Genomic DNA, 25,327 nt, shown 5'->3' on the forward strand with positions numbered 1-25,327 from the left:
TTGTTTTCCCTTGCACTGCATTAGGCAAATCTGCATTTACAAGACAATAAACTGAACAGTAGTAGAAATAGAAGCTTCCTGTTTTCTCTCAGTGATGAATGCTTCACTTCTCTAGAAATATTCTTTTCTCTGGAACTGGTGAATATTCACTTCTAGAGAAATGAACCATAAACCATAGGAAGTGAGAGAATAAATTAACTCAAAAATTTCCACTCTAGTATAGTGTTTCTCTTATGATTCTTTTAGGTTTTTGAACACCTCCCTACCTTAGAATTCCATGCCTGTTTTCAAAAGCTGATTGGAAGTATGATGTGAATAAAGACTTGGTAATGTTACCTACATTCTTGATAAATTGAAGTCTGTTTAGATTCAAGTATTTTATGAAAAATCAGTGGGAGTTTTTTTACGCATAACCTTCATGTCCTCATTCCTTTGTTATTAAAATGGAATAAGAACTTAAAAGAGAAAGTTGACAACAAATGCCTGGCTGATAAAAACTTCACCAGTGACCTTCAAAGCAATGAGATTTGACTATGCTATGGTTATCCACTGAGGCCAGAAGTTAGAAATCAGATGATGCAGTGATGACTTTCATCCTCTGGAATGTACATGTTCTGCATAACATCCCATGCCTCATTTGTCACCTCTTCTCCACTGTCCAGAGCATGAGCTATTATTTCTGCTTGCAATTTTGCATCTCTCCATTGTTGGCAGACTACAGCACACAATTGAATTCCCTGGCAATTCTGTCCTCTTGGTCAGCTGTGCCCCAGTTCATAATGCTTCAGATCTGTGCTGTATATGTGATTGGCACATATGAGTGCAAAAGCTATGGGAACATACACTGGCCCTGATACAGGTGTATCAGCAGAATCAAATGAAATGGCCCATAACTTATAACAGATTAGAAGTTATTTAATGTCCTAGTAAAATTGCTTTTACCTGTATTCATCTCCACCTTTTCCTGTTGACTTGGGTGGCTGACCTTTAGTTGGAATTTCAGGCACAGAAATAATTTTATTGTTTAGAGTTAATGTTCTGTCACAGTGTGTGCTGCAGGCACTCTGATCCAGTTTCCCTGTCACATCACTGACATGATGCCATCAGTGTTGCTCTACTGGCCAGTCCAGATTTTGGATTTCTACTGACAGTTTGCAGGGTGCTTACATCAGCTTCAGCCATGTCTTTGTTTCTGATGTTAAAGTAAATTCAATAACATGCGAGGGACAGTAACCATCAAGTAATTTTCAGGTTGCACCTGGAAAGCCTCACAATCACTGACTCATTAAATAATTTATTTTTTTACTGAGGATCTTGCTCACCTCTTTCCCCCATAACTTTATCTATCAAGACTTCATAAATAATTGCAGATCCAAAAGGAAGCTTGTATTGAGCTATTGAAAGATTTAAGTGTCTTAAGAACTGAGGTTCTGCCCTGGATGGACTGAACTCAGGAACTTTATGGTACTCTAAACAATTATTTTCAGTTTCCTTTTTGTTCTCATAACAGATGAATTACACTTAGCTCTCTTAACCCTTGCTGTTTCTCACAGCAGGCAAACCCCTGAGAGTTGACAGTTTCTGTAAGAGCAGAACAGCAGGAGAGAAGGGCCAGAAAGAATGCAATATTTTTTTGGCGAGGGTTTTCTTATATCAGTCTCCTTTAGATTTTTTTGTCTGTATCCCAGGAAACCTGAGAGCCCAGATACTTGCTTGTCAAACTAAATAAGCTGAAACTCCTCTCCTTAACCACAAGTGTGGTTAAGAATCTCTAAGAAGGTGAGGAACATCCTAGGAGGCACATGGTGGCCAGCTTTGGATGTGTCTCTGAAAGTTTGGCTTTCACCCTGCTACTGATACCAATCAGACTGAAAAGGAGACCAGACCCCTCTGTTTGATGGGAGCCAATCTATTAATTTGTAAGGATTGCCTTCTTGCCTCCTATTTTTTTTTCCCCATGAGTTTCTGTCAATTTGTCTGCTTTTAGATTACAAACAGCCAGTGAGAGTGTGGCGTTTCCTCCTTCTTGAAAGATTAGAAACACCTCAAACCAAGGTGATTCTGTTGTGGAAAAGCAGCTTTTTGTGTCTGTTCACCCTGTCTGAAAGACAGAGCTTTCATATTTATGGTGTTTAATTCTTTAAGAAAAATGCCCTTACCTGTACTACCTATAACTGTAAGGAAATACTTTTACAATTAGTTCCCACTATAAACTCCTGTTTCAAAACCTCAAAACTTTTTTGTGCAACTGCATGTAGAAGAATCCTAGATCATCTGCCTAACAAAAGAAGATTCTGTTCAAACACAATCAATCTCAGAAAGAGCAAAGTTGAAATTTAGCATTTCATATAAAATTTCAGTTGTATTTGATAGCTTCATAATAGTAGAATTTAGGAGAAATGTTGAAAAACCTTTCCTGTTTCAGAAGGTATCACCTCCTTTAAGACTTAGTTGTATGATTTTTGCCTAATAGAAGAACTTTCATTTTTGAATTTAACATTATTTGGAGACTTGAAAAGCAAAATCAAGTAAACTTCTTGAATGGAGATGACACCACCCCCACTGTTCACAGAGGAGATGAAAATAATACTGGGAACTATTTGTCAAATGTTATATGGAGTTCCAGTATTGAAGCTTAATTTTTTAAAGGGATTTTAGGAGGTTTTTGCCAAGCTCCGTTGTTTATTTTATCCTTGGTATTGTTTGCACACTTTGAGTGTTCTAATAAATGTTCTAAACATTTTTTTTTTTACATTAACTCCCACAGAATATGCTGCAGAAAAATGTTAATCTGGTTATTTTGTTTAGATGTCTAAATTGCAAATTCATTGCAGATAAACCCATTCATTTTTATGAATGGAATAAGCAAAGATAAAAGCCCTTTCAGAAAGGATGCCTTTTAGTGAACTGTTTTATTAGAATGACCCAAGAACCACTCAGTTAAAGTTCAGGGAGCAGAACTTGAATCAAATGAAGTTCTGTTTATTTCCAGAGAGGATCTTAATCCCTAATGTGCTTTGCTTAATGTTACAGGATCTGCTGGGGGAAGTTACTGCTTGCTGTTCTTTGAAGTTACCAGCTGAATTCTTGAAGACTTGCGAGAGAACAGACCACTTTGCTGGACTGACACAGCACAAAGGAGGTGAAATTATATCACTGTTGATGAATTTTTTCAACACTTTTTGAGAAGATGAATTGGTGTTAAAAAGAAGTGAAGAGGATCAATGGTAACTATGCATTTTACTGTTTGAATAACATTTCAGGTTAAAAATATCGACACACTTTCCCCTCCTCAAGCATATGAGGACACAGTAGAACAGGGAACATGTACTGACACAGGCTGCCCTGAGGAATAAGCTATTACAGGCAGTTATAGCAGGTGAGAAGACCCCGTGTGTGTTCAGTCAGTAACAGAGTGAAAGGAAAACAGAAAAGACTTTCTGAATTTTAAGGCATTTTAAGTTAGATGAGTTATACTCTAGGGCAGCCAATCTTATATAAGGTCGAACTAGTAAAGCTTTCTTCTAAAGGATTAGCACAATGAAGTTGCAAATCCATTTTGAAATAGACTGCTTGATTTGAAGAACGAGTAGTGAACTTGGAGGTGAAAGTTATTCTCACCAAATCTACAGAGAGAGTAGATGCTAATGAGCCACATACAGATACTGTACAGTTTTTCCACTTCTTCAGGAAAATGTAGTACCATTATAGTACCATTATATTACCATTATTACAATATAGTAGATTTTGTTTCACTGTTCTACATTTGATTCTTACAGGATTAACAAATATGATTTCAAATAAGTCACTGCAGTGGCAAATCTCCTAACAACAATGCTTAGATGTATTTATTGTCCAGGGTAAATTCCAGTAAGAACAAAACACTAGTCAGCCAATTATCTTCCTATATATTTTTTCTGAAATTTAGTAATGATGAATAAAAACACATTTCAAAGCAAAACAAAGAATGACAATTTGCAGTTGCAAAAAATCTGCTATCACAGATTTAGTGAAATGAAACAGTTTTAATGGGTTGTAATACTCTAGACCTATTTTAACTCTGTTGCTATATGTACAGTGCATATAGGAGGTGTAGGAAGAGAAATACAGAGCACTATAATGTCATGTTGTAGCAGCCCATAAGGGGGAGTATTCAACTGCATTGAATCCTTAGAGTTCAGGAACAGAGAAAGAGGGAGATCAAATGCAAGGTGGTTGATCTCCTGTTGACAGTGAAAAATAATATCCTAAAAGAGTTTGGCAGTTCTTTAGACTTGAAATAGTTTTCACCCCATGTAAGCATAAAATCAAATAGCAAATGTCTTAGTGGTACAGAACCAGTATAATTAATTTTCAAAAATGTAGGGGTGGGGTCTTTTTTGTTGTTTAGAGTAGTTTCCTCATTTATTTGACTGGATGGTTAATTTATTAAGAGTTAAATGTATGATATTTATACATACAAAATTACTGTTTCATTTTCTTTCCCATATTCATGCAGATTCTACCTGTAATTTTACCACAGATAACTGATGTACTTCTTTCGTGTTGATGTTGCTTACAAAAGGACCTTTTATTGTTGCTGCTGTAACTGAGATAGGAATCTAGCCCACAGTACACTTTCATGCAGGAGACATTTGCAGCTGTCAGGGTTGGCAGCTCATTGGCTTGTTTTGAGATCTGTGGATAAAACCCACTGCAGATTAATGACAAGATATAGGATTTTTTTTTTATTTTTGATAACTGACACTTGGTATCAAGGGGGCTTAACATGACAGTTGACTATTAGCTTATCCTGGAAAATTTTGTGTAAGGCAATAGAGTAAAGCCATGCTTTGGAAAGAAAATACTATACTTTGCCTTTTATTTGTGAATCTCCAAGTTCTTGTTAAGTGCTGTTTACATAACCTAAGTAATTCATAATTACCAAAGTTAGAATTCTTAATGTTTCGCTATTTGTAAGCAGTGAAAATATAACCAATACAGAATTTTCACTGTACTAGTGTGCAACAGCCTCTCACTGAACCTTTATAGCCAAATATTGTGCTAACTCTAGAAAGCATTTTCAATTTCATTTTCATTGTGACTAGCATATGAAAGGGAGATAAGTGTTAAAGTTTCACCTTCTTTTTTGTCTGCCAGGGCTGATATTTCCCATATCAGCATACATCACATTATAAATAAAAGCTATGTTATGATATGCCAAGTTCTGACTTTGATACACTTTCTGGTGAATAGATGTTTGCTGATTATATAACTTCAGGACTTAATGTTTGCTCAGTTTGAAATAAGCTCTTTAGTGAAGACTTTATTTGAAGATGATCTACAGTCATTGATTGTAAGCCTAATGGATTTTGTCTCCACTTTTGGATTGATTAAACAGTGATTTCTGAGTTAGACATTTGGGAATAAGTGATATTGAACACAGACATTTCATGTATGCTTTTATGCTTTAGTAAGCCAAGTTCAAGAAGTGTGTCAACAGTAATTGGAAAAAATACCTTTATCAAATCATCTCTGAAAATTGACAAAAATACTGACATTTGTCTTAATGAGCTGGAGATAATAGTTTCATTTTTGAAAGGATTACTTTTACTTGAAATAAGTTTGTGTTTAGAGGAAACAAGGAATGTGTTCTCAGTCTGGAACTGTAGTTATCGCTCCTTTCTTGGGTGAACTATTCGAGTATTTGATGTTGCTTCCCTTCCCCAGCCAAAACAGTGATCACAGGAAAATGAGTTTTAGCTGAGCTGTTCTTAGCATAGAATTGTCCTTATGTAGCAATATCATCTCTTTGTTTTGAAGTAATTAATCTAAATTGTTCACTGAACAATTCTTTCCGATGCCTTGTGAGGCTACCTGGAACAGAGGCTAGACAGTTTTGAATAAAGTAGGTTTTTATTAAAAAGGCCTTCAAAGGCCTTCAAAGGATACCCTTGAGCAGTACAAGAGCTTGGCCATGGCTCTACCCAAGATGGACGACTGGTCTTGAGTTTTCACACTTTCATAAGTTTTGGTCCATTTACATATGGGGTTAATTGTGCAATTACACCTTCAGGTTATGAAGTCCCATCTTCCCAGATTGCTCTCCTCAATTCACTGATGAAGATGAAGTTGTTTATATTTTTAGACCTGAAGCTGCAATGGTGTCCTTGGCTCTCTGGTGGAAAGGGATTGTTTTGTCTAACTAAACTGTGAGGAGAACTTGCTAACACTTTATAAGTTCAGAGTTATATATTATAGCAGTACAGAATCTGGAAAATATGAAATCTAAAACTCAAGGTGTCATTTCTCCATTTCAGTTTACTGTTCAAATATTTCTGGATAAAATATTGCTAGATGTAACACTGGAATCTGGCTTTAAAAATGATTAATTTCCATTTTATGGACAGTATTATCAGCTTACAAGTTTCAATTAATTTATGAGATTAGGTAAGAGGAATTTATATATAGAACAAATCATACAAAGAAAGAAATTAAACATCTACGGATAGAACCAAAGTTTATGTGAGGGGTCATATGTGCAGTGAGACTAGACTTGTCTTGTCTTAAAAAAGCATGTATCATGTTCAGCCATTATGCAAAATATTATGATATAGTGTGCTCTCCTGAATGGTGCAGTAATAAGCAGCTGAATAGCAAGAAAATGTGCCTCTGGTTAGTGTACTCCCTCACTCCCTGAATCCCTCAGGAAAAGTCACTGTCCTGAATCTTCGTTGATATATGACTGCTGTCTTCAATGAAGTCGTACCAACTGAATGATAAATGTTTTCAACTATAAGCATTTGACCTACCCAACACAGACAAAATGTTTTTAACATTCATGGAAGTGAAAAATGTATGTGTGTGAATGCACCAGTATGCAAGTTAAAAGCACATTTCTTCTGCACCAGTTGTAAAGGGCACCACTCTTCCCTAGATCCTACTGGACACTTGTTTACTTATTTAGCTTCTGTAAACCTTAGAAGAAGTCTCTTATTGAAACACAAGTTTTTCCTTGCCATCTATTCAGGTTTCAGTCATACTAGCTGAAGCAGAAATAATCCAGAAGCTGGCCTTAAACCAGGAATGAAAATGAAATGATTTCTACTCAGTGTAGAAATCACAGCACTCATCTTGGTCTTCTTTTTCATGAAGTCTTCAAATAGGTTTGTAAATTCATAGGTGTTAAGGTTGGAAATGACTAAAAATCATTACAGAGTGTGACCTTTTGCTTAACAGAAATTGATTTATGTAAGAAAACCTGCCTGATTTATATCCTGTGACTGTGATGGAACTAAAGAATATACCTCATAAAAATATTCAGTTTTGATAAAGAGTTTCCGGTGTTTGAAAATTTGCCATCAATGCATCTGCACAGAAATAGATGAAGGTGAATGGATCACATTTGGTGAGAGACTGAATATATCAAGATAGCTGCATATTGCATCATATCAGTCTAAATATATCTAAGTCTAAGTGTACTTCATTAGGGCTTATCCTGATGTGTCAAAATATGACTATTAAAAACCAAGATCATAGTTAAAGGAATGCCTGCAACATATTTAAACAAGAGCATATATTAAAAAAACCCCAAACCATAGTCAACCCCCACCCCAACTATTGTTCAGTGCTGTTACCAAAATCTAACAAAAACCAGAGATCCAACACATAAGATATTAAACTGATTGCTCTGAGATTCATTTTGCTTATGCTCTTATAGGACTCAGAGTTTACAGAACTTAGATAAACCAGTAAATGTCACCAGCAGAACAAGGTGACTTTTTTTTTCTTTTTACTTCTCAAAATTCAAAAATGATACTTTAAAGTAAAAATAGCACTAAATTAAAAAATTAAATAGGAAATTAGGACAACAAGTATTTTGAAATTTTTTTATGTTTCCTGACTTCACATCAAGTGAAGCACATTCTTCAACCTAAGCTGAATATGGGTTATTTTTGGTAATAGTATTGGTAATAATAATATTTGATAATACATTGATAATTGATACACTTGAGTTTTGTTTTTGGTTGATTGAACACTTTTAATCATAGAGAAACATTTTGGTTTCATTTTATGGTCAGTGTCCTGCCTTTTCCAATCAAACAAGCATTCCTTTCAACAATTGTTCAGCAAGTAAACCAAACCCACTTTTAAAATCTGCTCATACTCCTACTCCATGTGCTTCTCTGCATTTAGTATAAAGCATTTGTTCACATGAATTCACTAAATTGCCCAAGACTATATTCAGTTAGGGTCCTTGTATGATCACTTTGGAGGATAAAGAGAAGATTCAATAGAAAAAAGGTGCAAAAGCTGGGCTTAGAGTTTTGCAGAGGGAAATTATTTCCTGTAAGACCACAAAACCAAGCCAGGTGGCTTCTTCTGAATCCGATCTGACTCCAGTCTGTTGAACACTGTCAGCCCAAGCACAGCTGCTGCCTCCCCACACCTAGCACCCTTCTATGAGCAGGGAAGTTTGTTTTCTTGTACAGGAATTAACTGATCATGAACCCAGTGGGTAATGTGGATCTATAACCCCAGCAATCCTGACCCCTGCTACCCTGACATCGTCCATTGGTCTGAAATTGCTGGCACTGTAGTACTTTTGGGACATGGGATCCTATTGAATTCAATGCTTAGCACTAGTGAACTTAAAGCTCTAAAGATTTATCTTGTTCATTAATGTTCAAAAATTATTCCTTTTAGCCAAAATGTAAGCACAGTTTTCAGATCCTTACTCACATCTGTGCTTAATCAATTTTCTCATTTCTAAGTTTAGTCTAAAAGAAAGCAAATGAGCTTTGTTTTCTTTGAACCCAATGGTTATCCTAGTCTAATTGTTAGTATGGATATCTTGTGTCACACTGAAAAGCAGTGATCTAAATGGAAGGTGGATAAGTTTGGAGCTTCTAGTCACTTATGAAAATAAAAATCCTGAAGAGTGCCATGTACACCGCTTAAGCTTACACATGTGCCTATTTTGAGATGTGAGGGAGGGGAATAGTATTGACAATATACAATAGTATATTGACTGAATATACTTTTCAGGTATATTCAGCATGAATTAGGGTGCAAAATAATATATAACTGTTCAGGTGTGTCTGGTTTATTTGTAGTACTGAAGCAATCTCAACAAGGTTGATTGTTTTTAATGTATCCATTTAAATAGATGTCAAATGTGGCTTCTTGGGAAATACAGCAACAGGACAGACTTTCAGTCATTGTGTAAGATAAAAATAGCCTCAAACTTGACAAGAAAAGAACGTGAGTGATCATTGTTTTGATGTATTGCTAAAATCTTTCTTCCTTGCTTTGGAGATAATTGAGGAGGCTCTACAGCCTGTCTTGAAAGTGAATAATAGATTGACTGGCTCTACTATGTGTGAAATGCCCTCTCAGCTTGATCTCTTAACCTCAGTTTGCTCAGGCTTTGCAAGGGCAATGTTTTTCAAATTTTGCTAGATGGTTTAGAGTCAGGTGCAGCAGTCAACTTCTTTTGGCTCAGACATTTTGGAGAGAGGCTGAGTTGTAAGTTTGATGTCAGATGTACAATACTGAAAAGGTAATAATAAATTGTAACTCCATCTGTTGTGTACTGTGTATTTAGCAGTTTTATTTTACAAGTTTCTTTTCCATTATTTTCCTAATGATTTTACCTAAAGAATGTGCTATATTCCTGTACCAAGCTGTTTAACATAGCTTTGAGAACACATTATGAATGCAAATACATAAACTAGAACTGGTCTGAAGAAGTATTGCTGGTTGTCCACTGCTTAGTCCTTTGAAAGAGTTTTCCATAATTTCTGCCCCTCACCTTTACCCTTTTGTGTTGTGCTGCTGCTCGTTTGCACTGGTATTTGTGCTGTAACCTCCTTGTGGGTAATGCAGCTGTGGAGGTGACATGAGGTGATCCTGTTGTGGTTTGCTGTGAAGCAGAGGGAGCATGTGTGATGGCTTCCTATCATACCACAAAGGCTGCTGGGTTTGTGCTTTGTTGTCTCATGATTTTGACCAGTGAGCAGTGATGAGAATATGTCTAAAAGGTTGCTAAAAGTGAAGAATATTACTTCTTCTAATATCTTCTTCATGAAATGTGAGTTTATTTTTATTCCCTCTCAGAAACATCCACTCTTACAGTCCTATTTAGGTAATTTCTTTAACCTCCCTTTGCCATTATTCATCAAAAAATATTTATGCTTGGTTCCTTCCACCATGCTGTTTACAACCAGAACAGTAACAGCTCTTGAAAAGTTGATATGAACCTATTTTTCCCCAACCATCTAAGCTGAGCATAATTACCTACAATTGTGTGCCTTTTCTGTCCCCTCTCACCTGGCTGTTCCCCATCTGACCCTCTCTCCTTGTTTTTAACACTTGTACAATGTGTAGGAAAGGATCAAGAAGACATTGTAACTCCATAACCTGTATACAAGTGAAATAAGGGGCCAGGAAGCCATAGAGTCTGGATAAAAGGAAGAATATAGCTGATAACATATAATTACTTGTGACAAAGAACTTTCTGGATTTAATGAAGTATGAAAATATGCATGGATTTTTCCCTCTGCAGGTTGCGTAATATGGCACATTTTGTACTTTATTAGATGCCTACACAAGATAATGGAATGGTAAGATTCTGTAGATACAAATCCATACTCCTAGCAAAATATAATTTTATCAATGTTAACTGCATTGTTCAGTGATTATGATACTTACACGTGTACACCCCCTCCTTTTGCAGTTCTTTAATTAAACTTGTGTATCCAGTTTCTTTATCATGTCCCATTTTGTTTACATAACGTTTCATTACTCAGAAGAGACATCTTGGATTACTTTCCCATACATTAAAAAGCATGACTACATCTTATGTCATTATTTTAGTAGTTCAGTAGTATTGAGTATCTTCCTTTGCAGACTTCTTGACATGATTTTGATATACGTTCACTCACAGCTGTCAAAGCTGTAGTCTGTGTACCTTGTTATGGCTTCTTTGTTCTTTGAAGGTCATTGTGTGGTAAGTCTGTGGAGCACAGACTGTTGGGTAAGGCCTTAACACAGAATAAGCACTATTTTCCTCAGTGCCTCATGTAAATTACTTGGTGATTTGGCCTAAATATATACAGGAGGTTATCTCTAAATTCTCCTATTTTACTCATTTGCTTTAAACAGTGAAAGCCTGAGTGGTAGGTTGGGGTGACTTCTCTGGTGTTTGACTCAAGCTTGCAGCAGAGCAGCCCAGAGTATCAGGAAATGAGCTGGCTGGTTTTTGAAAACATGTATGTACTTGTTAAAATATTATTTCTTGGCTATATAATAATTCTGGGATCTACTGGTACCTGCTGTCCATAACTACGGCACAGTCTCAGGATTTAGACCTTTCTCTCCTCTAACTTGTCCTGATTTTACATCTTTGTAAAATACCACAGTTATGCAGACAAATTTAGCCCCTATTTTGTTTTTCCTGTTTGAATGGATGACATTTTGAATTCTAGTCCATTGCAAACCTCATAATGATCTGCCAACAGCAAAAGAGAACTATGATATTGAATTGTGTCCTTAATAACATCACAAAGTGCAAAGTGACTAAAAATAGCATGTATTTTTAGTAAAATTTGAGTAAATTGTCACAGAGCAGCATTTGCAAATATGTTTACCTGTTTTATCTCCTTCCTGCTGTTGTTCTTCATAATACATAACAATAATTAGTTTAGCACAGGAACAGAAAAACCAGAAGGATATAGGGAACCTTATGGGAAGAAAGACATTGAAGTTTTCTGCTGAAATTCTTTATTATGGTGTGTTCTTTTGATTTGTCACTTAAATATTTATTTACCAGCTTGATTAATAATTATGATAGTAAATTGAGTCTGACTTTTTATGTAGAAGAAAATTATGTTCTGTTTCTTAAAACTGAATCCACTCTGCAGCACAGAATACAGGAAAGAGGAGTAAAGCTCGTACTGTAACTACCTCAGTTAGGTGCAATTGTACTGTGTCTTTGAAAAGTATAAAAAATGTATCAAAGCTTGTGATGGAATTTTCTCATAAGCAGGTGTGCATCATAAAATAATGGCATGAGACTTGTACCTATCATTAAGAGTCAGATGACTCTAAGGGCTGCCTTTTCAAAAATGTTCTACAATTTTTTTTTAAATAAAGATAGACAAACACATGTTCACTGCTAAGTAAACATGCAGTGCTACACTGGGGCACAGTTTCTAGGGGTTATTGCAACTTTGAAATAACAGTAATATTGAGTTTTCTGCAAGATGAAACAATGGAAGCAAACCTTGAGATAGCCTGGAAAAAGAATGGCTCATAGCTTGTAGAAATATTTTTTTATGCAGTTGGAAATAAATTAACCTTCTTTGTAATTCCAGGTAGAGCCATTAAATCCACACTGCAAAATAAAACCTGTGTGTTTTGTGATACTTCAGGCAGCTGCCAAATTATTAGGTGAAGTCAGTAAGAAATAAAAAGTATGGTTTTTGTGGAAACTGTGTCAAAATCTGTTTTGTGTTAAAAAATTCCTGCTGCCTGATACTAAAATTTTCTGCTATGAATTAATTACCCAGCTAGGTTACTTCTGCTGTAATTAGTTCTGCATTAGTGGAACATTGCACCTAAATAAATTAAAAAGGTGAGAATTTTGCTCCATTCCACTCTGCTTTTCAGCTTCCTTCAGTTCAAATTTCTAGGATAAAGAAAAAAGTCTTCTAATTGATTTTTCCTTCACCTGCAAAATTCACAGCACATCACTTGGATGAACATCTGTTTTGTTTTCTCTCTGTAGAGAACACAAAGATATGTCTAATCCTCATCAGCAATTCCTTCACCTTCTCTGATGCTGGCTCTGACTTCTTCCTGCAGCTTGTTTCAGTGGAGTGTGCAGAAGGAGCTCTGTGAGGACTCACTGTGCTGTTAGGTGTTACCTGTTGCTTTTCCTCAATAGCCAAAAACTGAGATAAATTTTATCTTGGTTTGACTTGCATAAACTCTTAAAAAGGAGGCATTTTATATAATATTATTAATAAGTTTTTCTTTCCTTTACAACAACATTATCTGTGGTACTTATTCTTACATGCTTCTCTCTGTTTTGTATTAATTAGTCACATTATCTCCTCAGCTTGATGGTGTGGGAGCTTTCCTGTACTACTAAAATTGAACATATAGTTGAAAGATTTCTGTGAATCAAGGCCCTGCAATTAAATAGCCTTTACCCAGTTTTCATTATTTTGGCTTAGGTACATCTATCTTTATTAATTGCATCATGCTTTACTACCTGTAAGTATAGAAGGCATAAATCTCGCACATACTCCTGTTTGTATGTTCTGTAATATAAGTAGGTCTGGAAATGCTGCAGTGTCACTGCAAGGTGAATCAATTCTACCACCTAGTAACTGTTACAACAAGTAATTAAAAGAAGATAAATTAACAATTTAGATGGGGTTTTTTTGCAGTGTCCTGTCAGAGGAGCAGAAGAGAACATAAACATTTTTTTATACATAATTATAGGAGTTGTTGTTATTATAACAGCATTATAATTTTATTATAATTTAAAGTGTTTATTTCTAGTCTTATATGGTTATATAAGTTTCTGAAATGTCCACAGAAACATTACTGAGTCATTGCTGAGGTAAGTAATATTTACAGCTGCCTAAATTTAGACTGTGCAACCCTGTTTGTGTAGCTCCTCATCTCTGGAAGGTTGCTTGGTATTTCTTAGTTAATAGAAATGTCTTTAATACTAGCAGTGAGATAAATGTGCCCAGCTAAATAAATGCTGCTCAAAATCCAGGCAGATTTACCTTTGTAAACTATGCTTGGAAGAGACGTGTAACTGTCAAAGGATCTGCCTGGCCATGTATAGTGATGGGATTATGCAGATATGTCTCTGCTTGTTGCTAAAGGTTCACAAGGCTCTCATGAGACTAAAGTATAAAGAAAACCATTGATGTACCAGCACAAAAATCAAAGAATAGTCCAATAACAATCACAACAAAGAGAAGCAGCTACCATAGGCAGAGTAACTAAAGAGAACAATTGTAAACCTTGTTACTGAACAGAGAGAGTGAAGGATGAGTGAAAATAATAGTTTCCAGGGAATATTGGCATATTGATGTGAGTAGGAAACAGCTCCTGCCAGGATTTGTCACCAATTACTTTTCCCCTATGCTGTAAGGGAGAACCCTATTGCTCTATTTAATTATTCAGAGCTATGATATTGCTGTTGTCTAGTTTCTTCAGAAAGGGCTCAGAAAAAAACCCCAACCTTTTTAGAATACCTGTGTATGCAGTAAATTAAACAAGCTGTTAGCTCTTGGTATGATTTGAGAGATGTTGCCAAATAAATTCTTTTTATTCAGGTTTTCATTCTAAATTAGATAGCAGGGAAAAAAAATAACCAGCTCTTTTGACCATATGTATCAGAAATATTGTACATTTGATGACAACAGCTGCAGAATTTTTTTGTCCTAAGTCAACTTTACTTTATATGCCAAACAGCATCATACAGCCAAGCAAGCACATTCAAAGCATAACATCATTTAATAAGTTTTTTAAAATTCTTGGTCATATGGCTTCTTATGGATTTTATCACCTTTGAAGAGAATAATTCAAGCACCTATAGCTCAGAACTGCCCCCTAAAATTATTCTAGTGGTTCAAAGAATAAAAATATCACAGAATTAATTAGGCTGGAAAATACCTCTAACACTGAGTCCAGCCTTTGACTGAACACCACCTTGTCAACCAGACATGACACCACGTGCCACATACAGTCTTTCCTTAAATACCTTCAGGGATGGTGACTCCACCAGCTCCCTGTGCACTCCTTCCTGTGACTAATCGCCCTTTCTGTGAAGAAATCTCTCCTAATGTCTAACCTGCATCTCCCCAGCTGCAGCTTGAGACTATGAAAAGGGATGTGGGAGAATTAATTTTTAAAACAGGAAAAACACCTGCTGCATGATTTTTAGGCACTGAAAGATTGGTGTAACGGGTATAAATGACAAAGGAAATGCTTATCAGCCAAGAAAGCCAGAATTCAAACAGAAGAATATTAATGGAAATATCTAGACAAAAATAAATGTGAGAAGCATTAAAAATTTTCCATTAATTGGTTCATTGAAAAATACTGAATTACTGAAGAAAACTTACTAAATGAAAAAGCTAGGGAAAATTAATCATTGTGAAACAATACTGCATGAGATGCTGTTAAGCCTATGTGAAAGAAGAGAACACTTATCTGATTTTTATTGTTGATATTTGAGAGATGTTTTCTGTGAAGGTTAGCAGATTGTAGCTATATATTAAAAGAAAATTTCACAATTCTCCTCATGAAAGCTACATGAATGGACAAGTACTATTTAATAAAATATTTACAATGCAGCTCACACGACATCAGCGCTCTGAAAGACTGACAATCTAGAACATGCAGTGAAAACCTGTGAATACTGAAATTCAGAGGAGCTGTACTTTGCAGCATTTTCCTCTCAAAGAGCCTCCCTTTGAAGCTGATCAACACTCTGCTCCTCAGAGGAGTTTGGGATGCCGTTGTTGGCACCCACATCACAAGTGATGAAAAATGTTTACTTAAATGGACATCAGTATTTGTGTCGAATTCTTAATCTTTGCCTTTGATAGTGTTCAACAGTGATCCATAGCAGGAACATAAAAGTTCGTTCAGATTTCCCTCAAGGAATGTGAAATACTCTGAACTCCATGAGGCTGTAATGAGATGGAAAATTTCTGCAAGTTTCAGTGGTTTTAGGCCACAAATCATATGTGGTGCTGTGACTCAGATAGAAGTATACTTTTCCTTTGTCATAAATAAGAGACATGCCTTTTCTCTGTTGTATTTGTTTTCTCTCTAATGCATGTTCTACTTTCTATGGTACTGTCAAAAATATTATGATATAATATTGTGGGAGAGTAAGTAATTCACTCATCTGGGATATGGAAATCCTGTTAATTTTAGAAGGTACATTTAATGAAATTGCATCATTGGCAGAGACTTTTTCATATTATACTGTGTTTATTAGAGAAAATCTCTTTGCATTAGGTTCAAAGCCAGAAATTGATTTCCAAAGGAGCTGAGTGCCTAGGTTGCTTAGATATTTTGAAAATCCCACTAGGTCTCTGTTTGCAGCTTTTTGGCACCTAAATACCCTCGAAAATCTGGCTTAAGAGTTATAACAGTAACACAAAGGAATAAAAACTTGTTATTCAAGCCAGAAGGATTTTACTGGCACTGAGCATATTGATGTTACACAGGGGAAAATTATATTTACATGTTTTAGAGCACTGAATTAATTATAAAATAAAATAAAACTTTGTTTAACATATGTAAAGAATCTGTTCACCAATACATTATTCTTCATAGGGATTGAGATAAAGTATTTTACCAAGCCTAAGAAAGCTATAAACAGGGAAGTGACCAATGTTCAATGGTTGATTAGTAGTCTGGAAAAAAGACACAGAACAACCAAAACAGATTGTTCAGCCTTAATGTCAGATCCATTCCTATTTTTTTTTTTTGCTTCCTTGCTGCTATTCTTTTGCTTAAGCTTCTTAAAGTCAGCTTGTCCAATTTCCAGTTACTATGAAAAGATATAATTTCAAAATAACCTTGAAATGATTTATTTTGAAAATTTTAATGTTATAAATCCAAAAGAGGAATAGATATTTTGGCTCCTGGGTTATCCTTAGGCAAGGGAAGAAATGAATCCAGTCTAATCTATATACTGCACTATGTATATATTTTTTTCATGGCCTCAGGAAGACCCCAGAAAAGCTCTATATTAAAAGCTCTATATTAATTTTGGATGGTTGGTTTCTATTCTGATGAAAAGTATTTCTTTATATCTGCAATAATACAGTTGAAGCAGCAAGAGCTATAGGGCTCAGAAAATGTCTGCAATACTTTTACAATTTAATTTTATACTCAGGGCCATAATTGCAGGAAACAGGTTTTGACTAATTTTCCTGAATCTCAGCTTGTATATCCATAAAAGAACTGAGAATATAATTGATATATCTGACTTAGGAATTTTTCCACCTTGCTTCCCCATGAGAACATGGGCAATGAGAATTGTAACATATAATATTTGTGGTGTGTTCTGAAGGACTGGTAAAATCCAAATTCTCTTCTATGTTAAAAATAAAAATCCAGCTTGACATGGGAATAGGGGTATTTTCCACTGAAGTAGATTTGTGCTGAAGTTGATGCAGGGTCTGTCAGCCTGGTTCATTGTGCTCACCTTGCTCTAATAGAAATTCAGAGAGATACAGAACTGCATCCAGCGTGGCACTGGCAAAAACTTTGGTGTAGTTCTGCAATGAGCTGTACCCCCCTCCTCCAGATGAGGAATGTAAATGGCTCCATAATCTGCTCTGTAGCTCTTTGGAGGTCACTGGGTGCTTAAATGCAAAAAGGTGGAACCGAGCCATTCAATCAGCTGAAGACCTGGTTGAAATTCTGAGAGTATTTGGCTGATCAATATTATTTGGATAGTCTTTGTAGGCAATGGCTGTTTTAAGGAATGAAATAATCTTTGCACCTCTCTGGAGTATTTCTGTTGAAGAAGTCCCAGCTGGTAGAGACTGAGAGATGTTTCTGCTTTTGTAGCACCTGCTTTTGATTTCAGAGGGGAAATAAGAAAATTACTTCAAAGGGTGGTGACATTAAATACAGCTGTTGCCTGTCAGAAAGCATGTTACCTCTATTTTACCCAAGTGAAAGCACTTCTACCTTGCATCATGGATAGGTTCAAAGCTCCAGCTGTAATCTCCCAGAGGAAGAGACAGAAAGGGTTGCATTCCCCAAAACTTTCCTGTAGTTATGAAATAAAGTTCAGTAACTTAGTCATTTTTATTCTGCAGAGGAAGATGGGGATGACCAGAAGGACGTTTTTGATGGAACTGGGAAGAAGAAAAGGTTTCAGAGTAGAAAGTGAGCTAAGGTAGGAAAATATTTATATGTTTTGAAATAACATGTAGTAATGCTGTTTGAAGCATTTAAAAATCAATAAGTATAGTCACAGAAGTGACTGTGATTGAAGCTTTTGCTATGTTTTTGGTGGATCTACTTGGCTCTTTCCATTATAAATATGCTTTAGGAGTTCAGTGGGGTTCCTGGTATGTGGTTTATTTCTATTGTCTTCTGGACAGAGAGCAGGGAAAGCACAAAACAGCAAAATTTCTAATTTATCTTAGATCTGTCAATTTTCATGGGTCTGCATATAAATTGTGTCTTTAGCTCATCTGCATCACTCATTGTTTATTTCCCCTTTGAAGTGAGGTTAAGATTAAGCTAAATTTAATGGCCAATTTTGTAAATGAAAGAAAGTTAAACGTACAGGAATGGAAACTGTGATGGGTTGAGGGTGGTATTTGTCTACATAATCTGTGGTATTATAGTATTTAACTTTTATACCCTAATGCGAGTGTCCAAGTTATGGTTTGACAAAGTTAGGGTACAATATGGAAGAGCTCTGGAGAAAAATCTTAGGAGTAAAATACAACAGATGTATCATTTGAAAGTGGAAACACTCTTCAGATTCAGGTTTGTCTAGTTTCAGCAGACCAACTCATTTTGGAGGAAGCCTTCCTCCCAACAGTGCTTTACATAAGTGCTGGTTATGTCATGATGCAGTTTTCCAAAAGCTGTATCATTATATAGGTTCTCTGAAAAGCTGGGGGAAAATCAAGTATCGATTCCCTCTCTGGATCTGTCTCCGGAGTGTACAACTGGGTCCTCCCTAGCAAAATGTATTTCCACAGACTTGTCTTCAATCCCATCAACTTTGAAAGTCTGAGGAAGAAGGGAATTTAAAATAATTTATAAAGCAAGATTGAAGCAGGTATTGAACAGAAGTAGGCAATTAGCATCTGATACAAAACTAATTGAGTTCTTGGGGGGAAAAAAGAATTGATGAGTGCTGTTCTGGCTCCTACTTTAATAATCTGTAGAGGACGGTGTAAATGCTTCATCTGGGCTGCTTTGACACACAGGTATTTATTGCCAGTATTTTAGACTTTCTGTAAGTTTTATGAGGCAGGTGTTATGTTTAATTTCAGCTTAGCTGCTACTGGATAAAACAAAACTGTTTAACTGTTGATTTTTGCTTTTGAAAATGACAGAGGAAATGCTAAATTTCTTATGTTCTGTGCCAAGAAAATAGCACAGCTGTACAGGTATGAGAGGAAACTGGAGCACAGCAGCTAAACTGCTGCTGTGAGCATAGTTATGGCAAAGTTCCCAGCTCTGCAGCTTGGTACAAATACATAACATATGAATATTTTATATGAAGTGAAATAAACCACAGGAAGCAGAAGTTCTATGTCTCTAACAGTTTGGTTTTTTCTAACTGAAGTATAAAGATGTGACAGTTTAATTAAAGTAGGACCTAGCAGGGTTAAATAATAATAAACCGAACAGTATTTCAAGGAGATTCACATAATCTGTGCTTGTAATCTTTTAGAAAAAATAAATTGGGATTTATTCTCTTTCAATGGTCTCTGCTCTACCAGTTCCACTATATGGAGAGAAAAAAAATTGTGCTACAGGATGACACGCATTTCTGAAGTACAGTCCTTTCAGTACCTTTCTTATAGTTCCAAAATACAGTGTGTTTATTAGATTGGAGAGTAATTTGATAACAGTTTTGTATGAAGCCATTGCAGTATTTGTCATTGTGATTTCATGACTTAATGAAATTGGTGATCACTCATTTGAATAAGGATCACAGAGGCCAAAGGATTTTCTTGGTTTTCTGGAAGGTAATTTGCTTTGAAGTGTGCAGTCTGCCTTCAACAGCACACATCATGTTTTGAAGTCCATGCTAACCAGTAATTGCAACCAGTGGTGTCCTCTGCTTTGTCAGGCTGATGGCTCCACTGCTCCAGCTGTTACAGAGGGCTTGCAGAGCAATCTGTCAGGTTCTCCTCTGGAAATTTACTGTACATGCAGAAGGCTGTCACCATCGTGGGCTTTCAGAAAGTCACAGACTTTCAAATGGATGTGGCTGCCATTAAGACAATTTATATTCCAACTCTAGCTTTTCTTTTGTAAAAATAGTGTCAAATAGTGACACTGCCTCTCTGTGCCTGTCCTGCAAGGAGTTTAGGAATCTATTGCCTGATAGAAATTAATGTTGGAATATATTTTCTGGATACTTAAGTTCAACAAGTTGATGAAAAGGAAGAATTTTCTCCTTTCTCTCATGTTTTTTTTTTTTTCTTTTTTTTCTGTGGGTGACAGCACCCTTGTGGGATGCATAGGGAGCAGGAGCACTCAGAATCATTCAAAATTTCCTACAAATCTCTATTTTTCCAAACTTGCTGAGAAACATCAGCAGGCCAGATAGAAACTTACAGATCATCCTAAGCATGCACATAATCTTGAAACACAGCTTTGTCCCTGTCCATTATTTTCCTGTGATGGGTACAGAAGTGTCTCTTTTTAATCTTTAAAAGGATCACCTTTTAATCAGGTGATCCTCTCCAATGTTATTCTTTACAACAACTGAAGTTTACTGCAATAACATTTGTGCTATTTTATTTTTGGGCAATGTACGCCATATAATGTCTTGAATAACAATTCAAGCTGTAAATTTTGTATTCACTAAACCATCAGTTTTGTTTTACTGGCTTAGCAGCAAGGAAATGGTCTTTATGTGGAGAAGGTAGTTCATAAGATTTAAATAATGAATATTTGAAAATGCCATATGTAATGAATGGCTTCACACAAATACAGAAAACTGAAGTATCCAGAAAGATATTACTAGCTGTAAAGTGTTAAATAATTATTGTTAACTGACTTTTTAATGTTGCAAAGCTTTCACTCATTGATGAGGAATATTGGGAAGAGGCTGTCAGGTGTTGTCAAGGAGCCTTTTAATTATGGTACTGTTCGTGTAAGCGAAATATTTTCAAAATTGCAAAGAAATGTGTATTAGTTTAGTGTCTATGGAAGGCAAATGATCCTTCAAGAAAGAAAATACTGCACTTACAGGAGCTGCCAGACTACAGTCTTTCCTCAAGGCAGAGTCAGTGACTAGAATAAATATATGGTGATATGAAAACTTTAGTGCTTCCCACATCCTAAAGTACAATATACACTACAATTGTCCAGAAGTGGATGGTAAGTAAATACAGAAATAACAGCTCTGTATCTGTGTACAGTTGGATTCAGTGGGAAAAAAAAAAAAAAGAAAACTTTTTGTGTACTTCTTGACAGTGATTCTGTCACTCATATTGTGGCTGAGAACAACTCTTACCTGGAGGTGCTGGACTGGCTGAAAGGACAGGCTGTGGGTGACAGCTCCAGGTTTGAGCTACTGGATATCTCCTGGTTTACAGCCTGCATGGAGGCAGGAAGACCAGTTGATTCAGAAATGAAGTACCATCTTATGGTAAGACAGGTAAGACATCTTGCCTTGTGAAAACACTGATATCCAAAATAAATGGCTGAGATTTTTTTAACCTTATATATATATATATAATTGTGTTCTACTATTATTTTATTTCTTTTTCTGTGAAATTTATATGAGTAATTCACACAGATTCAATAGATTAGAAACAATTTCCATGCCTTCTTTATCAGTGTCTGGTAATGCTGAGTTACTGTGTCATTGCAGGGTACAAACTGGTAAATACAGAATCACAGGATGGTTTGGGCTGGAAGGGACCTTAGAGATCATCCAGCTTCCACTGCCCTGCTGTGGGCAGGGACACCTTCCACTAGATCAGGTTGCTCAAAGTCCCGTTCAATCTGGCTTTGAACTCTTCCAGGGGCAGGGCAGCCACAGCTTCTCTAGACAACCTGTTCTAGTGCCTCAACACCCTCACAGAAAAGAATTTCTTCTGTATATCTGATTCAAATTTCCCCTCTGCTGGTCTAAAGCCATTACACAGTATCTTGTCACTGTGCCCTTGTAACAAGTTCTCTCTCCAGCTCTCTAGCAGCCCCTTAAATTACTGGAAGGCTGCTGTTAGATCTTCCTGGAGCCTTAAGGGGCTGAATTGTAATATCCATCAATGAGGCACTTGTTCTGGTACTTGTGGTATTTGCTCAAATACATCAATATAATGGTAAATATCCCAGATGCATTGGGATACATCTGGGAACAATGCATTTCAATGGGCTGTTGATGGCATACTTGGCTTCTTCAAAACAATGCAAAAATATTAGAACTTTTGCTGTTGCAGGGTGATCAGGTAACAGCTGGGTCCTTGAAGGACCTGTGAGAAGAAGACTGATGTAGTCTGGGGACATGTGTTTACAGACTTGGCACCATCAAGAAAAATTGTGCTAAGAGAAAGAAAAGTTCTGTTATATTCTATTATCTCTCAATGGAAGCTGTAAGTCAGAGGATGTTGAAAATGGCAGGCTGATGATTTGATGCATGGTGTTTGACCTTGAGGCGATGGATGATGATGTTTTCCTCTGATCTATATCTGACAAATTACCTGCTAATTTCTCACATTGGAGCAAGTGAGGAGCAGTGGTATTCAGTACCTCGGCACAGACTGCGAGTGATGGGGGTTTGGTGGGAATGCCAGGGTGCTGTGCCCAGCACTGAGCCATGAAATAGGCCCAGCACTGCAGCTGGATGAAGCTGTCCCCTCGTTCTGCACCCGCCCGAGCCTCGCGGTGATGGGTTTCTTGTGCACCCGCAAAGAAATTTATTCATCTGTCAAGAGAACTACAGGTCTGATCTAAAGCTCTCTGAAGCAAAGTGAGGGATTCCTGCTGATTCCTGAGGGTCTGGATTAGGCTCTGTGTGACCACATTGGGATGAGGGCAGGATGTGCAGCATGTGCCCTCCTCTGAGGCACAGAATGCCTGAATATTTAACAGCAGCATTGCGCTGTTTGCTGCTTCATCATTTTGGTATTTAGATTATGAAGGATGATTCATGAATGCCATCCTTTCCCAAGGAAAATTGTAGATCCTGCTTATTTTTTTTTTCCAGTCATATTGCATTTTCATTGCCAGAAAAAGATTTCCCAGCTTTTTACATACTAGAATTACTGTTTAATAACAGTTTGAGTTGGGGGGGAGGGGGAAGTGAATACACCAGATGGAGCTGTCGCTCTCAGGCTCAGCATGATTCCATGACAGAATGTGTGTTTATATTTGAAATCCTTCCAAAGATATATTTTTGCAATAAATTTGTAACATTTTTCAGTGAATCTGCTGGAGGGAGAATAGACGAAAGAAATTAATACAAAAAGAAAAAAATATAAAAGGAAGCCTTGTAACTACTGCTTTATTTTATCTTACAAGCCATAAAAATATAAATACAGGGAATGCAAAGAAGTTCTCTAAACAAGTAATGCATCAAAGCCATGAACAAAATCCTGTGAACCTTCCGTAGAGTTTCACACCAACATTAAAAGTAAAACAAATTACCTTTTGTGTACATGCTTAATTTTGGCAATATGAGCAGACCTATAGATTCAGATAGATCAGAAAATGTGTTTTCATAATTTTTTTCCTTTTCAAAGATAGAAACACTTTTTTGTTCTTCCAAAATTCCTCCAAATTTGTTTTAAGTCAATGAAACTGCCTTAGTTTTATATAAAACTCCTTTTAGAATATTGGTGTAGTATAAACTTCTGAAAAAGGTATCAGCACTGTCAGGAGATCATAATTATACTCTGAGACTGGCTTTGTAAGTAAAAGCTTGTATTTTTATTGAAACATAAAGATTTCATGCTAATAAATGTAGAGTATAATAAGCAAGCCAGTGACAGCTATACTTGTATTTTTAATGCTTATAAAACCAATCTTAATTATATAGTTGCTCTGAAGTAATAAACATTTTGTAAAGCAAACAAGGAGAAAAGTAGAATTCTAGGAGTGTAGCAAATTTGAAGATAATTTTATTGTTGCAGTGTCACCATGCTAATTCTTTTTTCTGCCTTGAGAAATGAGGAAAGATTGAAGTAAAGGTTAATTTTCTTTTTAAGTACTAGACCGAACTCATACATAATGTAATTTAATTGGAATTTCACTGAAGACAAATTTGGTTCGTTATGTCAGACTTGTAAAATGTGAAATGAAAGTGAATTAACAAACCTTGAACTCAAGCTAGATCATTAAAGTTTTGAAGTAAAAGGAATGGATTGCAGTGGGGGAATGTTTTGGGTGAAATCTTGTCCCCATGTAGTTTTGTGGTCAAATGCCCATTAATATCAATAGCAGTAAGATTTCATCCAAATAGTAGCCTATTTGGAAGGTTATTACTCATTCCCTCATTCAGGACATTTGTTTTACTGCATTAGTAAAAAGAAATGCCCTTCTTAATGCAAAACAAGGGGAATAAAGTCAGAGTTACGGACCATTAGCTAACATCCTAATTACAATTGTCATTAAAGTACATCTTTCTGTGGTAGTGAATGATCTAAGAGATGCTCTGATATCAGTGATTTATAGAGAATAAAAGGTTGGTTGACCAGATTTAAGATGGACAGAATTATTATTGATTCATTCAGTCACGGTTGACTTTTAGGGTTAGTAGCCATCATTTAGTTGAATAAGCTTTGGAAATATGGTAGCCAAATATCTGCTTTGAAAGGGAAGCAAAATATTTCTGTGGCAAAGGTTAGCCCTTGTGCAGAGACACCTTTCCAAGAACAAGCAGATGGGTATCCTTGACAATAGCAGGACATGGACATTAATAGGTACACAAGGGCATCCCCACATGCCAGAAAGTACTGATGCTTCCTGGGATATGGAAGAGAAGGAGGCAGAGGGGAGGCTTTCAGAGGGATAAAAAGAGAGGAAGATCCATAAAGTTTGCTGCACACTCAGCAGCCTTAAGAATTGTGCTGTGGCTGCATCTCTTCTACCTTTTCCTCAGTCAGAACCCAGAAGTTGTTAGCTAATTAGTTTTTTTTGTTTGGTTGGTTTTGTTTGTTTGTTTGTTTTTTTTTCCTGGAAATGAGATTTATTTATTTGAAGAGAGGATTTTTCTCCACATTAGAAAAAGGTAGTACCATCTTTTGATCCTTTGTCTTATCATGTGTCAGGAAACATATTTAACATTTTCTGGAGCATCTCTCTCTATTTTATTGTGAAAGAGAGGCTGTAAGTAATGGAAGAGATTCTTCATACTGACAGTCTGAGTTTCTCAGGAAATAAAAATGAAACTTATAAACTGTCTGCCTTCTCTTCATAAAATGCTGGATATCAGAGGACTTTATTATTTGGTCAAGGCTGCCTGGGCTTTACAGAGCTGCTGGCTGCTTGTCTCTGAGCACTTCATTCACTGCTGCTTCATTTTGTCCCTGTTACTTTCTTCTGTTGTTATACTTCTTGGTGTGTTAAAAAATGATTGACA

General features: G+C 36.2%; 1 protein-coding gene across 11 annotated transcripts in view; it reads left to right on the top strand.

The window, feature by feature from the left end:
* Positions 1 to 25,327, top strand: part of DNTT (DNA nucleotidylexotransferase) — a 130,085-nt gene that overhangs the window by 31,507 nt on the left and 73,251 nt on the right. For 3 of the 11 annotated variants that reach the window (XM_064430945.1, XM_064430947.1, XM_064430946.1), the window contains 3 exons: positions 3,034 to 3,142; positions 17,859 to 17,938; positions 21,217 to 21,400. In XM_064430945.1, the coding sequence (XP_064287015.1) occupies positions 17,865 to 17,938; positions 21,217 to 21,400 (258 nt within the window). In that variant the 5' untranslated portion in view covers positions 3,034 to 3,142; positions 17,859 to 17,864. Of the gene's footprint in view, positions 1 to 3,033; positions 3,228 to 10,546; positions 10,605 to 17,714; positions 17,939 to 20,997; positions 21,121 to 21,190; positions 21,401 to 25,327 lie in introns of those variants that run through there. The other 8 variants (XM_064430938.1, XM_064430940.1, XM_064430939.1 and 5 more) reach the window with 5 other exon arrangements.

This window comes from Passer domesticus, chromosome 8 (genome assembly GCF_036417665.1).
Source record: "Passer domesticus isolate bPasDom1 chromosome 8, bPasDom1.hap1, whole genome shotgun sequence".
NCBI lineage: Eukaryota > Metazoa > Chordata > Aves > Passeriformes > Passeridae > Passer > Passer domesticus.